At 44.6% G+C, this 14,138-nt stretch overlaps 1 protein-coding gene across 2 annotated transcripts in view; it reads left to right on the top strand.

Moving 5' to 3' along the window:
• Window positions 1-5,688, top strand: part of prdm1a (PR domain containing 1a, with ZNF domain) — a 19,949-nt gene extending 14,261 nt beyond the window's left edge. For both annotated transcript variants that reach the window (XM_062565749.1, XM_037454048.2), the window contains exons 5-7: window positions 2,010-3,118; window positions 3,231-3,359; window positions 3,473-5,688. In XM_062565749.1, the coding sequence (XP_062421733.1) occupies window positions 2,010-3,118; window positions 3,231-3,359; window positions 3,473-4,054 (1,820 nt within the window). In that variant the 3' untranslated portion in view covers window positions 4,055-5,688. The remainder of the gene's footprint in view (window positions 1-2,009; window positions 3,119-3,230; window positions 3,360-3,472) is intronic.
• The last annotated feature ends 8,450 nt before the right edge of the window (window positions 5,689-14,138 follow it).

Genomic DNA, 14,138 nt, shown 5'->3' with positions numbered 1-14,138 from the left:
TCACATTCCTAGTCGACTCCGTGTCTGATATCAGCCCCAAACCTTTAAATTCACCCCTTCATGACGCAGCCGACGATGCCCTGTGGTAGAGAGAGAGGATAGGGGGGGGGGTGCAGGTGTGACTGGGGGGGGGGGGGGGTAATGGCGATGTTACGGTGGTGGAGGGCCCAGCGGACCCAGCCTGGGTGACTCCGCTGTCCAGGGGGGAAATGCGCATGACCTGAGGGGAAAGAGGCAGGAGGTACCCCCCCCCCCCCTAAGAAAAGCCTGTGTATACAGTGGGTGTGTTGTCCTTAATTAGCCTCGCTCATTCCGGCCCGCGGGCGTCAGCTGACCTGCAGGTGACTCGAGTCCTGATCTTCACCTTTCTGCACAGCTTTCTTTGTGTGTTCTTAGCGAACGTTCCTCCAGCGAGGGGGGGGGGGGGGGCTCAGGAAGGGGGGGGGCTCAGCGAGGGAGGGGGGGGGGGGCTCAAGGAGAATCCCATCGGCTGAGAATAACCAGGAAAAGGCTGCGGGCCATTTGAGTCCATGTTCTGGCCTCTTGTACTTTATGACAACATGTCGACATGTTTCTTCTCTCTGGTTTTGGCTCTTTCCAGTGGAGTCATAACCAAACCAGACTGTGTGTGTCTGCGTGTGTGTCTGCGTGTGTGTCTGCGTGTGTGTGTGTGTGTGTGATTGCCGTGATATATCGTCTGCTTGAAAAGACCAGAGAGAAGGTGCAGGGGGTGTACTGGAGGTAGAGCCGCCCCCCCCCCCGTTGACTACTTGAACTTCCTGGCAGAGGGGCCGTGTTGACAGATTGATATCTCCAAGATGGCCGACTTGTTTGTTTCCTAGAAAAAGGGAAGGAGGGGTGATGAGGAGGAGGAGGAGGAAGGCTAACCGATAACCTCTCTGTTTACACTCCGCTGCTATACTACTGATGATAGGCTCACCGACTGAGTGAGGAGGGGGGGGTCAAACAAATTTCATCAGTCCTGACTGTCGGGATTAACTTTGACAAGCTCTCTCTCTCACACACACACACACACACACACACACGCACATACCTGCACTCCCCTCTCTGTGACCTCGTGGTAAAACGTTGACTGGCACTAACTGAGCTTACAGATAATAGACGGCGGCGCTTTAAGGGGCCATTTAGCAGGCGACATGTGCTGCTAGCTGACTAGCATGGCTCTTACTGAGGGAGTGTGTGTGTGTGTGTGTGTGTTTGTGTGTGTGTGTGTGTGTGCATGAGAGAGCTCTCTCCTTCTAATCCACTCTTTCATCATGCGGAGGAGACAGTAGGTGTGAGTGACTGAGGAGGAAGCTCTCTTATCTGACCTCTGACCCAGAAACAAAAGTGCATGGCGAGGAAAATCAGGTGTGTGTGTGTGTGTGTGTGTGTGTGTCATGTGTGTGTGTGTGTGCGTACGCCAATAGTGGAAGAGTCAACAAATCCAAACAGAGGCCTTTGTCTGCATGCACCTCTGTGTTACTTGTTACATGGTGTGTGTGCGTGTGTGTGTGTGTGTGTGTGTGTGTGTGTGTGTGTGTGTGTGTGGAGGGCAGGTGGAGGCCAAGCATTGATATCTTTAGCAGGAAACCTTCCATCAGCTCCGTCCGTCTGCCACCATCTTGGATTTTTATCTTGATTTGATAGACACACACACTCACACATATAAACACACACAACGCCCGAAGGCAGCCGTCACGCCTCACTTCCTGTCTTTTGCACTCCCTCGCGCCCTTGTTCTTCACGCTCATTTGTCAAATCTGTCACCTTAATTGGCCCACTGAGTTACTTATGGGGCTCCTTAACCCGGTGAAACACACACATCTCTGCTAAAGGAAACTTTGTGACACACGGGGGGGGGGGGGGGGTGGGGTTCTGTGTTCTAAATACTTCAAATGTGAAAGAGTTGGTGGCATGTATTAATTGCCCCCCAGGGGCAGCAGGAGGACCTTATCTCGATGTGCTGAACTCCCCCTGACCCCCCGCCTCTCCCTCTCTCTCTTCAGAGCAGTCCCTCCTGGAGGTCAAGCAGCAGCAGGTGACCGACGAGGAGCGTTTGGTGGTGGCCTCCAGCCCCTCCCCCGCCGCGCCGGCCCCCACGCCGCCGCCCAGGAGGGAGCACAGCGTCCTCTCCATTCTCCGCGGCACCACCTCCTCCTCCTCCTCCACCTCCTCCCCCTCCTCCACCCGCTCGTCCGCGAAGAGGGAGCCCAGCCGACCGCTCCCGACCCGCCCGCGCTGCGCCGACAGCCCCGAGCGCCCCGTGTACCCCCGCGCCCTCTACCCGCCCCTCCGGCCTCACCCCCACGTCCCCGAGGACTTCCTCCACAAACCCGTCCAGCTCGGTTACCCCGCAACCCGTTCCCCCGGCAACCAGTCCTCCACCACCCCCAGCCCGTCGGCAAGGAGCAGCCCGGACAGCAGCCCCCAGGGGAGCCCCTCGGCCTCTTTCTACCCCGCCGGACTGGGTTCTTACCCCGGTTACTCCCCGCCACCTGCCCCCCTCTCCTCCTCCTTCTACCCTCCGGGCGCCCCTTACTCGCGCTACCTCCTTCCCCATCACTACCCTCTCCCCGGCGGGGGCGTCCCCGCCGTGGGAGGGATCTTTCCCAGGATGTACCCCCTGTACAGCAGCCTCCTGCCCCCCCACGTGCCCCTCCTGCACTCCGACACGGCCGGCAGGCGCTTCCTGATGCCCGACCACGTCCACCCGGCCTCCATCTCTGCCCACAGAGACTTCCTCCTCCCCCGCCCCACCAGTGCCTTCCAGACGGCCACCTCCCTCAAGGACAAGGCGGCGCCTCACCGCCCTTACCCGGCGCACCCTCCCCCGCACAGACCCGCCCCCCACCACGCCCCCACCAGCGGCTCCCCGACGGCGGGCGCCGCGCCGCCCAACGAGCGGGTGCCCACCAAGCCCACCTCGGCCCTGCTGGGCAACAGCGGCGGCGAGCATTGCTCCGACGACGAGGCCGTCAACCTGAGCAAGGCGAAGCGCGGCCCGGGCTCGGCGGGCTACAAGGCGCTGCCGTACCCGCTGAAGAAGCAGAACGGAAAGATCAAGTACGAGTGCAACGTGTGCAGCAAGACCTTCGGCCAGCTGTCGAACCTGAAGGTGAGGATCTGACCGCGCCGGTGGTGGTGGGCTTCCAGAGAAGAACCGGTTTGATGTGTGGTACCTTGCTTCGCAGTATCTCAACGTGCAGGTGTTCTTCTCTGTCCTGCAGGTTCACCTTCGAGTCCACAGCGGAGAGAGACCCTTCAAATGTCAGACCTGTAACAAAGGCTTCACGCAGCTGGCTCACCTGCAGAAACACTTCCTGGTCCACACTGGGGAGAAACCACACGAGTGCCAGGTAGGAAGCGACGCCGATCTTCTTTCCCGAGCGGATGAGTCCATGAGCGACGGGGGGGGGGTTTCTTTCATCACAAGCCGCTGACGACGTCTTTTTTTTTTCTCCACTTCCAGGTGTGTCACAAGCGCTTCAGCAGCACCAGCAACCTGAAGACCCACCTGCGCCTCCACTCGGGGGAGAAGCCCTACCACTGCAAACTCTGCCCGGCCAAGTTCACCCAGTTCGTCCACCTCAAGCTGCACAAGCGGCTCCACTCCCGCGAGCGCCCGCACAAGTGCCCCCACTGCCACCGCCACTACATCCACCTGTGCAGCCTGCGGCTCCACCTGAAGGGCTACTGCCCGGCCGCCGCCTCCGGCCAGACCGCCTCGGAGGAGCTGCAGCGCGCCAACGAGGAGATCGAGCGCTTTGACGTCAGCGAGCACGCCGAGCAGCTGGAGCAGCTGCAGGGGGGCGCGGAGGTGGAGGCCGTGCTGGAGAAGCAGGTGTTGGGTTTGCTCTGGCGGGAGCCCGACCTCAAGGCCTCCCGCTTCCACGGCCACCACAAGGGCGGCGCCAGCGACCTCGCGCCGGCGGGTTACGGCGCGTACAAGTCCCCGAGCGAGACGTCGGTCATCAAGATGCGGCGCGGCGCCGGCGTCCTGCCGCTTCCCGCCAACGTCACCGTCAAGCAGGAGTCGGATGATCACGCGTGATCGGCGCTCTCCGGACCCGAGGGGCTGAGAGTTTTCGAAGAGTTGCGTGACTCGCGCCACAGACGGGGGTTGCCGGTAGCAACGGCTGTAAATAAGTAATTCTCTGCCCGGTTGTCATGAGGAGTGACGTCATGACTGCACCAGGTTTTCAACCTATCAGGGACTCGCGTACTCAGGGCTCAGGAGACACTGTCCCGTGACTACTTAGCGGTTTATTTCCTACAGACAATCATCTACCAGGACTTACCTTTGATGTAATTAATGTAATGCTATTATCATCATTGTTGCTGTATTACTTGGTCTCTATTTTCACATGTCGGTTTAATTTTTTTTGATCAATTAGTTGTTATATAACCTCCTTAATTTATTACACTTTTTATTTGTCGTCTTGAAAAGCAATAATTGGAAGGGATGGTCCCACTGACGGGCTGAAATCAATGTAAGAGGCTATTTTCTGTTTTGTTTTCTCTGTAGATAAAACTCTCTCTATGCCCGCATCCGTCAGTCCTGCGACCTCTGACCTTTTGAACGAGGGCTGTCAACTCTTTCAGGGGGGTTTTCTATTAAAATAAAGAAAACCCACATAGCAGAAAAGTTTGGAATAACTTGCCAAAGTGTGGCACATAAATTTGTTATTTTAGCAAGAAGAGCTTTGTTTGATCCGTGCTTGATGGCTTCCCAAATGTCTCTGTCCTTTTCTGATGCCTGAACTTAATTTAATTTGACACAAAAAAGGGCATTTTTTTGTGTGTATATTTTTCACAACGGTTACCTCAGTGTGCATGTGACGATGCGCGTGTGCGTGTGCGTGTGCGTGTGTGTGTGTGTGTGTGTTTTAAAGGGACGGCTAAAGGTGGGAGCTTTCTATTTATTTGCGTTTTGCTACTTGAAGAAGAAGAAGAAGAAACCAAAACTGAACTCTGGAGTGCAGCTCTCCACGTGGTCCAAACGGAGCGGCCCGCTCAAACATGTAGCAAATACTGGACCCCCCCCCCCCCCTTTCACTTCTTTTGTGTTTCTATTTCTACACAATACTGTCGACGCCCAACGGGGAGGTGAACGTCCTCCGGCTTGGGGATTCACACTAGACGCTAGTTACCAAAGTTCACGTGGCTTTAACTTTCACACCAAAAAGAAGAAGAGAACCAAGAAGGGGGGGGGGGGGGGACTCGAGGATCTAAATGCTGAAGAAGGGAAGATGTACTGTGCGTGTGTGTAAATGATGAAGTGTTTTATTTCACTCTTTTTTTTTGATGTTCTGTTTGTTAATATTTTTCGGTTGGGAAGCAGTGGCCCCCCTTCTTCAACCCCACCCGTCCGCCATCTTGTTGAACTGGCAAACACCAAAGCACCTCGGCCTTCTTCTTTTTTTATGCACTGCCCCCCCCCCCCCCCCTTTATAACTTGACACTGTGTACAATATGGCAGAAAGCGGTCATGGCCCTCCTCCGGTCCCTCATCTTCTCTCACTAATGTTCGACCAAAGCGTCTCCTCCTCTGATCACAGCTTTAACCCCAGAGGAGAATTCCCCTAAAGGACTGTCTCTGTTTACATGCTGGTTTACATTGTTATTTATGTGCAAAAAATGTTTTAAAAAAGGTGTAAATTATGATATAAATGTTCACTGCTCGAATCTAAACCTTGTGGCTCTGTGTGTTTTTTACATTTGGTATAAAAGTCCTCGGATGATGTGAATGTGTAAACATGTCGCTGTACTATTTTAATTTGACTATTCGACACATTTACCATCTTAAATGAAACTGACCAATTATTTACAAGTGACAGCTTGCTTTTTTAAAAAGCTTTAATGCATTCATTTTTTATTCCTCTTACCATCAGCACCCGTCTACACCATTCACTCCGTGTCCATTAAACCTCAACACGTGATTTGAGGAAATCAATCAAAAATATCCCACAATTAAGATGTCAGTTTCCTGTTGATAGGCGCCACAGCTAAAGTATACTAGCTAGCTGCTAAGCTAACTGCTAACAGCCCACAACAAAGCTAAGTACACAGAATAGATCCTTACAGACTCCTAAAATATCCAATTTTATTCAGCATGTATTTTAAAATGTGTCCAAAAGAAGATTAACTCAAAGTTAAGTGATGAAATGGAAATGAGGGTACTTTTGTTAGTTAGACACATCATCATTTAAGACAACAAGTTTCCAACCAAGTGCGCTAAAACATTTTAAAGATTTTGTATTGAGGACGGAACATGAATGTGAAGAAGAAACGTTTCATCCATCATTGGTGAATGCTGTAAAAGGGCAATAACGTCTAATAATGACGCGGAAGGCTTCTGCTAAAGGGACCGTTAGCGTTAGCCAGCTAAGCTAACACGCGTCTGGAGGAGGGAGGAAAATCTGTCACTGCTCTACCAATGTGTGAATGTGACATTTGACACAATGCATTTCATGTTGTAATTGAAGAATCAGTCAAACGCCCCCCCCCCCACCTTTTGACTCAGCATCTTTCCCTCCTGCGCAGCGCGTGTCTCTTTTTTTCTCTTTTCGCTCGGTCTGATTATTACTACCAGGGAAACTTGTCGAGTCACCAGACGCAGCCAGTTTCCCTCCCCCGGGGTTTCACAGCACCTTTCTGACCGGGGGAGGACCACACCCACCTGCGGGGGCGGGGGGGGTCCCACAGGCCCCGAGGTACAGCGTGCTGATGACCAAAGGACCTCCAAAGGACTGCGGGTGTCCTCTCTGCACGTCCAACCATCATTTTGCCTTTCAGATGGATTTTGAGAGTGTGTGTGTTTGTGTGTGTGTGTGTGTGTGTGCGCGTGTGTTTGTGTTTGTTTTGAACATTTGCCTCCTTTCATGTCTCAGTTTACTGATTTGTCATTTGTGTCTCGGGGACATCTCGCGTCAGTTTCCCCCGGAAATGCTGCAATTAGTTTGTCATCATAATGAAACCAAAAACCAAACAAAACCCTTCAACACCCACACAAACACACACACACACACACGCAGAGACACACACATATTCCCCATCTTCTCCAGGGTGACGCCGCAGAAGGTTTTTTTTGTCGGAAATCGGTTGGTGTCCCTCAGCGTCTCTCTTTACTGTAAGCGTGCATCAGCTCGGCGTGGGAGGGGGGGGGGTCACTGGTCAGGACGGGTGACTCCGACGCGTCAACACCTCCCCCATCTGTTCCCACCCCACTTCACCCACAAAAAGGAGCTGAAACATCATCGTCTCATCATCGTCTACACAAAGTAAGGCCACGTTGGACGTTAGCATCGTTAGCATCGTTAGCATCTCAGCGTGTGGGCCCGAGGTTCCCCTCAGGTCACAGGAGGAGGATCGTGAGTCTAGCAGATTGGAGCGTGATGTTCAGGAGATGTGACAACACCTTCTCCATTTTAACGTGTCACATTCCTGTCCAACGTGAGGCGAGACGAGACGAGAGGGACAGACGATGAATAGTGACTCAGGGGGACATTTTCTAACACATAGTGCATCTAAGTTAGGGTTGTTGGAAAAACATCCGGCATGAAATATGTAAACGTTGCACTCAATGTGTGTGTGTGTGAGTGTGTGTGTGTGTGTGTGTGTAAACATTCAAAGGGCATCTCCAGAGTATAAGACAGGAAGTGTAAGATAGCTCACAGGCTGCTAACATGTGGCTCATAAAACTGGAAGCCATTTACTCGACACCCCCCCCCCCCCCAACATCTTTCAACATAAACACTGCATCGATATCATAAAATACACACACACACACACACACACACATGTGTGAAACAATTCCATCCACACAAACACTTTGTGTCATCTCGGTTCATCAGATGACGATGCAAAGAGAAGGAAACTTCCTACAGTCATAATTATATATGTATTTATATATAATATATATACACGATGGTAGTGACCCTCACGTCCCTCCGTCCCTCCTGTCCTTCTGAGGGTTGTTGATGTCATTGTACTTCCAGGTTGATTTGTCTGTTTTGTGGGTCAGTAATGAGCTCAGAGTGAGTCCAACAGGACTTTTCCTCCTCATCAAGCATCTCCACGCGAAGCTCAACTCCAGAAACCAGCCGGTCCGGTAGCCCCCTCCGTGTCCTGATCCCCAGGCCACGGCGGAAAGGGACAGACGGTGCTTATTAATAACAGTCTTTGTGTGTGTGTGTGTGTGTGTGTGTGTGTGTGTGTGTGTGTGTGTGTGTGTGTGTGTGTGTGTGTGTGTGTGTGTGTGAGAGGAAGAGATCAAAGTGTTAAAGCCCATCATCCACATCCTCCTGTCATTCTCTATCTGTGGGTCCGTCTCGCTCTCTTCAGCACCTGCCTATTAAAGGGCGGCAGGGTTAATAACAGGTTGGTCCCTGTGTGTGTGTCCATGCATGTGTGTGTGTGTGTGTGTCCATGCATGTGTGTGTGTGTGTGTGAGACAGTGAGACTGGAAACAACAGAGTGGCTCCATGAAGCAGAGAGCGTCTCGGTCGTAGTTTTTAGCACAAATGAAAGGAAATCTCTTGTTACAAACATGGTTCCTAGGCTGCGTCCTTCCTCGCTTCCTTACAGAAGAAAGAGGATTTATTCATCTCATATTGTCCCCTAATTCCTTTATTATTAAAAGGAGACCAAAATTTCTATTTCGTGTCGGTTTGAACAAATCAATGCCGACTCTTGGAATCGTAGCGTCGTAGTCGGGTCAGAGGTCACGTAGGAACTGCTCCGATGACGTCATCGCTCACAACGTGAGAGCGAAAGAAAAAGGCAACAAGTGCTCATTGGAAGAAGAACTGATTCCAGACCAGAGATCGTGGTGGGGGTGGGGGGGGGGGGGGGGGTTGTAAAGAGAAGCAACAAAGAATGAATTGTTGCTTTGTTTTTTACATAAAAAGAAAGAGGAGATGAAAAAGACTGCAGTCAATTAAATTGTGTGTGTGTCCATGTGTGTGTGTGTGTGTGTGTGTGTGTCCATGTGTGTGTGTGAGTGTGTGTGTGTCCAAGTGTGTCCATGTGTGTGTGTGTGTGTGTGGTTAGAAGCAGAGAGAGTGATCTGTGTCCTTTGGATAGTTACAAACATCAAAGGCCGTTGACTCTCGTAAAGGAAATGGACGTTTATCCCTCCGTCTTCCAAGAAAGAGAGAACCAGAGGGAGTGTGTGTGTGTGTGTGTGTGTGTGTGTGTGTGTGTGTGTGTGTGTGTGTGCGCACCGGCAGGAACAGAGACAAATAGACACACCCACTCTGGGCCTGGTCATGGTGGTTATTGTCCTACAGTGCGTGATGACTCCATCACACATTGTGACATATTTAGTCACTGGAGGAGCAGCTTTCAACAGGAAGAAGAATTTAAAAAGGCTTGAGTGCCAGTAAAGTTTTATCAGTTATTCAAATGTAGACGTCACAGCAGCTTCCAAATCTGACGATGAACATTCCATGAATTCTTTACTGTGATTGAGATGAAAGTTGTGGAACGAGTTCATATCAACAAGTTCATAATAATATCAATGAGTTCATATCAATGAGTTCATATCAATGAGTTCATATCAATGAGTTCATAATAATATCAACGAGTTCATATCAATGAGTTCATATCAATGAGTTCATATCAACAAGTTCATAATAATATCAATGAGTTCATATCAATGAGTTCATAATAATATCAATGAGTTCATATCAATGAGTTCATATCAACAAGTTCATAATAATATCAATGAGTTCATATCAATGAGTTCATAATAATATCAACGAGTTCATATCAATGAGTTCATAATAATATCAACGAGTTCATATCAATGAGTTCATATCAACAAGTTCATAATAACATCAACGAGTTCATATTAATGAGTTCATATCAATGAGTTCATATTAATGAGTTCATAATAATATCAATGAGTTCATATCAATGAGTTCATATCAACAAGTTCATAATAACATCAATGAGTTCATATCAATGAGTTCATATCAACAAGTTCATAATAACATCAATGAGTTCATATCAATGAGTTCATATCAACAAGTTCATAATAATATCAATGAGTTCATATCAATGAGTTCATATCAACAAGTTCATAATAACATCAACGAGTTCATATTAATGAGTTCATATGAATGAGTTCATATTAATGAGTTCATAATAATATCAATGAGTTCATATCAATGAGTTCATATCAACAAGTTCATAATAACATCAATGAGTTCATATCAATGAGTTCATATCAACAAGTTCATAATAACATCAATGAGTTCATATCAATGAGTTCATATCAACAAGTTCATAATAATATCAATGAGTTCATATCAATGAGTTCATAATAATATCAACGAGTTCATATCAATGAGTTCATAATAATATCAACGAGTTCATATCAATGAGTTCATATTAATGAGTTCATAATAATATCAACGAGTTTATATCAATGAGTTCATATCAATGAGTTCATATCAATGAGTTCATATCAATGAGTTCATAATAATATCAATGAGTTCATATCAATGAGTTCATATCAACGAGTTCATAATAACATCAATGAGTTCATATCAATGAGTTCATATCAACAAGTTCATAATAATATCAACGAGTTCATAATAATATCAATGAGTTCATATCAATGAGTTCATATTAATGAGTTCATAATAATATCAATGAGTTCATATTAATGAGTTCATAATAATATCAATGAGTTCATATTAATGAGTTCATATCAATGAGTTCATATTAATGAGTTCATAATAATATCAATGAGTTCATATTAATGAGTTCATAATAATATCAATGAGTTCATATTAATGAGTTCATAATAATATCAATGAGTTCATATCAATGAGTTCATAATAATATCAATGAGTTCATATAAATGAGTTCATAATAATATCAATTAGTTCATATTAATGAGTTCATATCAATGAGTTCATATCAATGAGTTCATATTAATGAGTTCATAATAATATCAATGAGTTCATATCAATGAGTTCATAATAATATCAATGAGTTCATATTAATGAGTTCATAATAATATCAATGAGTTCATATTAAAGAGTTCATATCAATGAGTTCATATCAATGAGTTCATATCAATGAGTTCATAATAATATCAATGAGTTCATATTAATGAGTTCATAATAATATCAATGAGTTCATAATAATATCAATGAGTTCATATCAATGAGTTCATAATAATATCAATGAGTTCATATTAATGAGTTCATATCAATGAGTTCATATCAATGAGTTCATATTAATGAGTTCATATCAATGAGTTCATAATAATATCAATGAGTTCATATTAATGAGTTCATAATAATGAGTTCATATCAATGAGTTCATATCAATGAGTTCATATCAATGAGTTCATAATAATATCGAGTTCATATTAATGAGTTCATATCAATGAGTTCATATCAATGAGTTCATATCAATGAGTTCATATTAATGAGTTCATATCAATGAGTTCATAATAATATCAATGAGTTCATATTAATGAGTTCATATCAATGAGTTCATAATAATATCAATGAGTTCATATTAATGAGTTCATAATAATGAGTTCATATCAATGAGTTCATATCAATGAGTTCATAATAATATCAATGAGTTCATATTAATGAGTTCATAATAATATCAATGAGTTCATAATAATATCAATGAGTTCATATCAATGAGTTCATAATAATATCAATCAGTTCATATTAATGAGTTCATATCAATGAGTTCATATCAATGAGTTCATATTAATGAGTTCATAATAATATCAATGAGTTCATATTAATGAGTTCATATCAATGAGTTCATAATAATATCAATGAGTTCATATTAATGAGTTCATATCAATGAGTTCATATCAATGAGTTCATATTAATGAGTTCATAATAATATCAATGAGTTCATATTAATGAGTTCATATCAATGAGTTCATAATAATATCAATGAGTTCATATTAATGAGTTCATATCAATGAGTTCATATTAATGAGTTCATAATAATGAGTTCATATTAATGAGTTCATAATAATGAGTTCATATTAGTTAACGTCGTTTCGCTGTGGTTTTGAGACCTCAGCAGCAGGAACACGCACACAAAGACATACACACACACACGCACACACTCCCTCTGTTTCTCTCTTTGCCTGACGTGATGGCGTGATGCGTGGCATCACTCTCTCGCTCGCACACACACACACACACACACACACACACACACACACACAGACACACACACACACAGACACAACTTCACTAATCATTCTCATCTGTTGATCTTCTTGGTCTCTGCAGTTTGATACCCAGCAGAGTGGAAGAATTGTGAGTCTGTGTGTGTGTGTGTGTGTGTGTGTGTGTGTGTGTGTGTGTGTGTGTGTGTGTGTGTGTGTGAGAGAGGACCAGACAGTCGGGACGGACTCGGCTTGAAGGACAGTTTGTGGTCTGATGGTGAAAGTGTGAGTTTTGGTAAAGTTCTAGTTCTAGTATATATATATATATATATATATATATATATATATATATATATATATATATATATATATATATATATATATACAGTATATAGTATAGTAGGATGTGAGATGGGTCAGTTGGTCTCTGAGGCCTCTTTAAAGAGTTGCTCTGCTTCTGTCTTTGTGTGTGTGTATCTATATATATATATAGATACATATATATATAGATATATATGTATCTATATATATATATATCTATATATATATATAGATACATATATATATGTATCTATATATATATATATCTATATATATATATAGATACATATATATATAGATATATATGTATCTATATATATATATCTATATATATATATATAGATACATATATATATAGATATATATTAGGGCCGGGACTCGATTAAAAATATTAATCTAATTAATTATTTTTTAATTAATTTGGGGCATTTGGCATTAGTGACAGGGACGTGTAGGTTGCTCCATCTAAGATCATTCCAGTCATGTCATGGGAAAAAAATATTGTGAAAAAAGTCAAAATATGTAGGGTCAAAAAAGAAAAGATTTTTTTTAAATAATAGGTAAAAAGTTATTATAAAAAAATATATGTAAGGTCAATATATATATAATATAATATATATATATATATATATTATTAGGGCTGGGACCCGATTAAAAAAATTAATCTAATTAATTAGAGGCTTTGTAATTAATCAATTAAAAATAATTGCATTTTAATTGCATAAATATTTGACCTGAGAACAGTGAGAAGTAATTTTTTTCACATGGATTTTTGTTCAACCAATTCCAGCAGACAAGTGTAGCAATAGCATATTTAGAAATATAGTACTTTCAGAAATTCAGGTAGCCTATAGGTAAGTAGACCTTCTGTAAACTATGTTTTTTTAAGTAGACCAATACTTTCAAGTACATTCAGAACATTGGTTATTTTTTCAGACGTGGACTTAGTTACCCTGGTCCTTAAACCAGTCATCTGGTGCAGTGTGGGTTGGGTGTGGGTCCTTGTACGTCCACGCTAGCTGCTAATTGTGTTGCGTTGAGGTGATACTTGAGGCTCGATGTGAATTCCTTGTTGCACAGCTTGCACACAACCACGCTCTTATCGACGCTTCCATCCGTGTGTTTATAAGAAGATTTCCACCCGACACGGTCTCGTCAGCTTCTTCGTTCATGTTCACTGTGGTTTGTTGTTGTCTGAAGTCATGGACGCTAGTTGGTGCTCCAGTATAATCGGTCCCCCGAAACTCATCCAGTGAGAAACGTTCCGCGGTGCAAAAAATAAGTGTAAAAATGCGTAAAAATGTGTAATGTGTTATTTTTTGTGTAATTAATTAATCTTAATTCACATTGTAATTAATTAATCGTAATTAACGCGCTAAAGTCCCGGCCCTAATATATATATATAAATATATATATATATAAATATGGTGTAATCCCCCCTCAGCGAGATGACTCTTCATCACTGCGTCTAGAGCGGCAGTCTGCATTCACACACACACACACAGTGTCCCCCCCGTCTTGACTCAACACCATAAACCCTTCATGTTATCGTGCGGCGAGGAAGCGCCTGACGTGATGGCGTGATGCGTGGCATCACTCTCTCGCACACACACACACACACACACACACACACACACACGCAGCCTGAGGC

This window comes from Pungitius pungitius, chromosome 11, assembly GCF_949316345.1.
Source record: "Pungitius pungitius chromosome 11, fPunPun2.1, whole genome shotgun sequence".
NCBI classification, from domain to species: Eukaryota; Metazoa; Chordata; class Actinopteri; order Perciformes; family Gasterosteidae; genus Pungitius; species Pungitius pungitius.
Note: the sequence above shows the minus strand (reverse complement) of the source record. Positions and strands in the feature narration are given on the sequence as shown.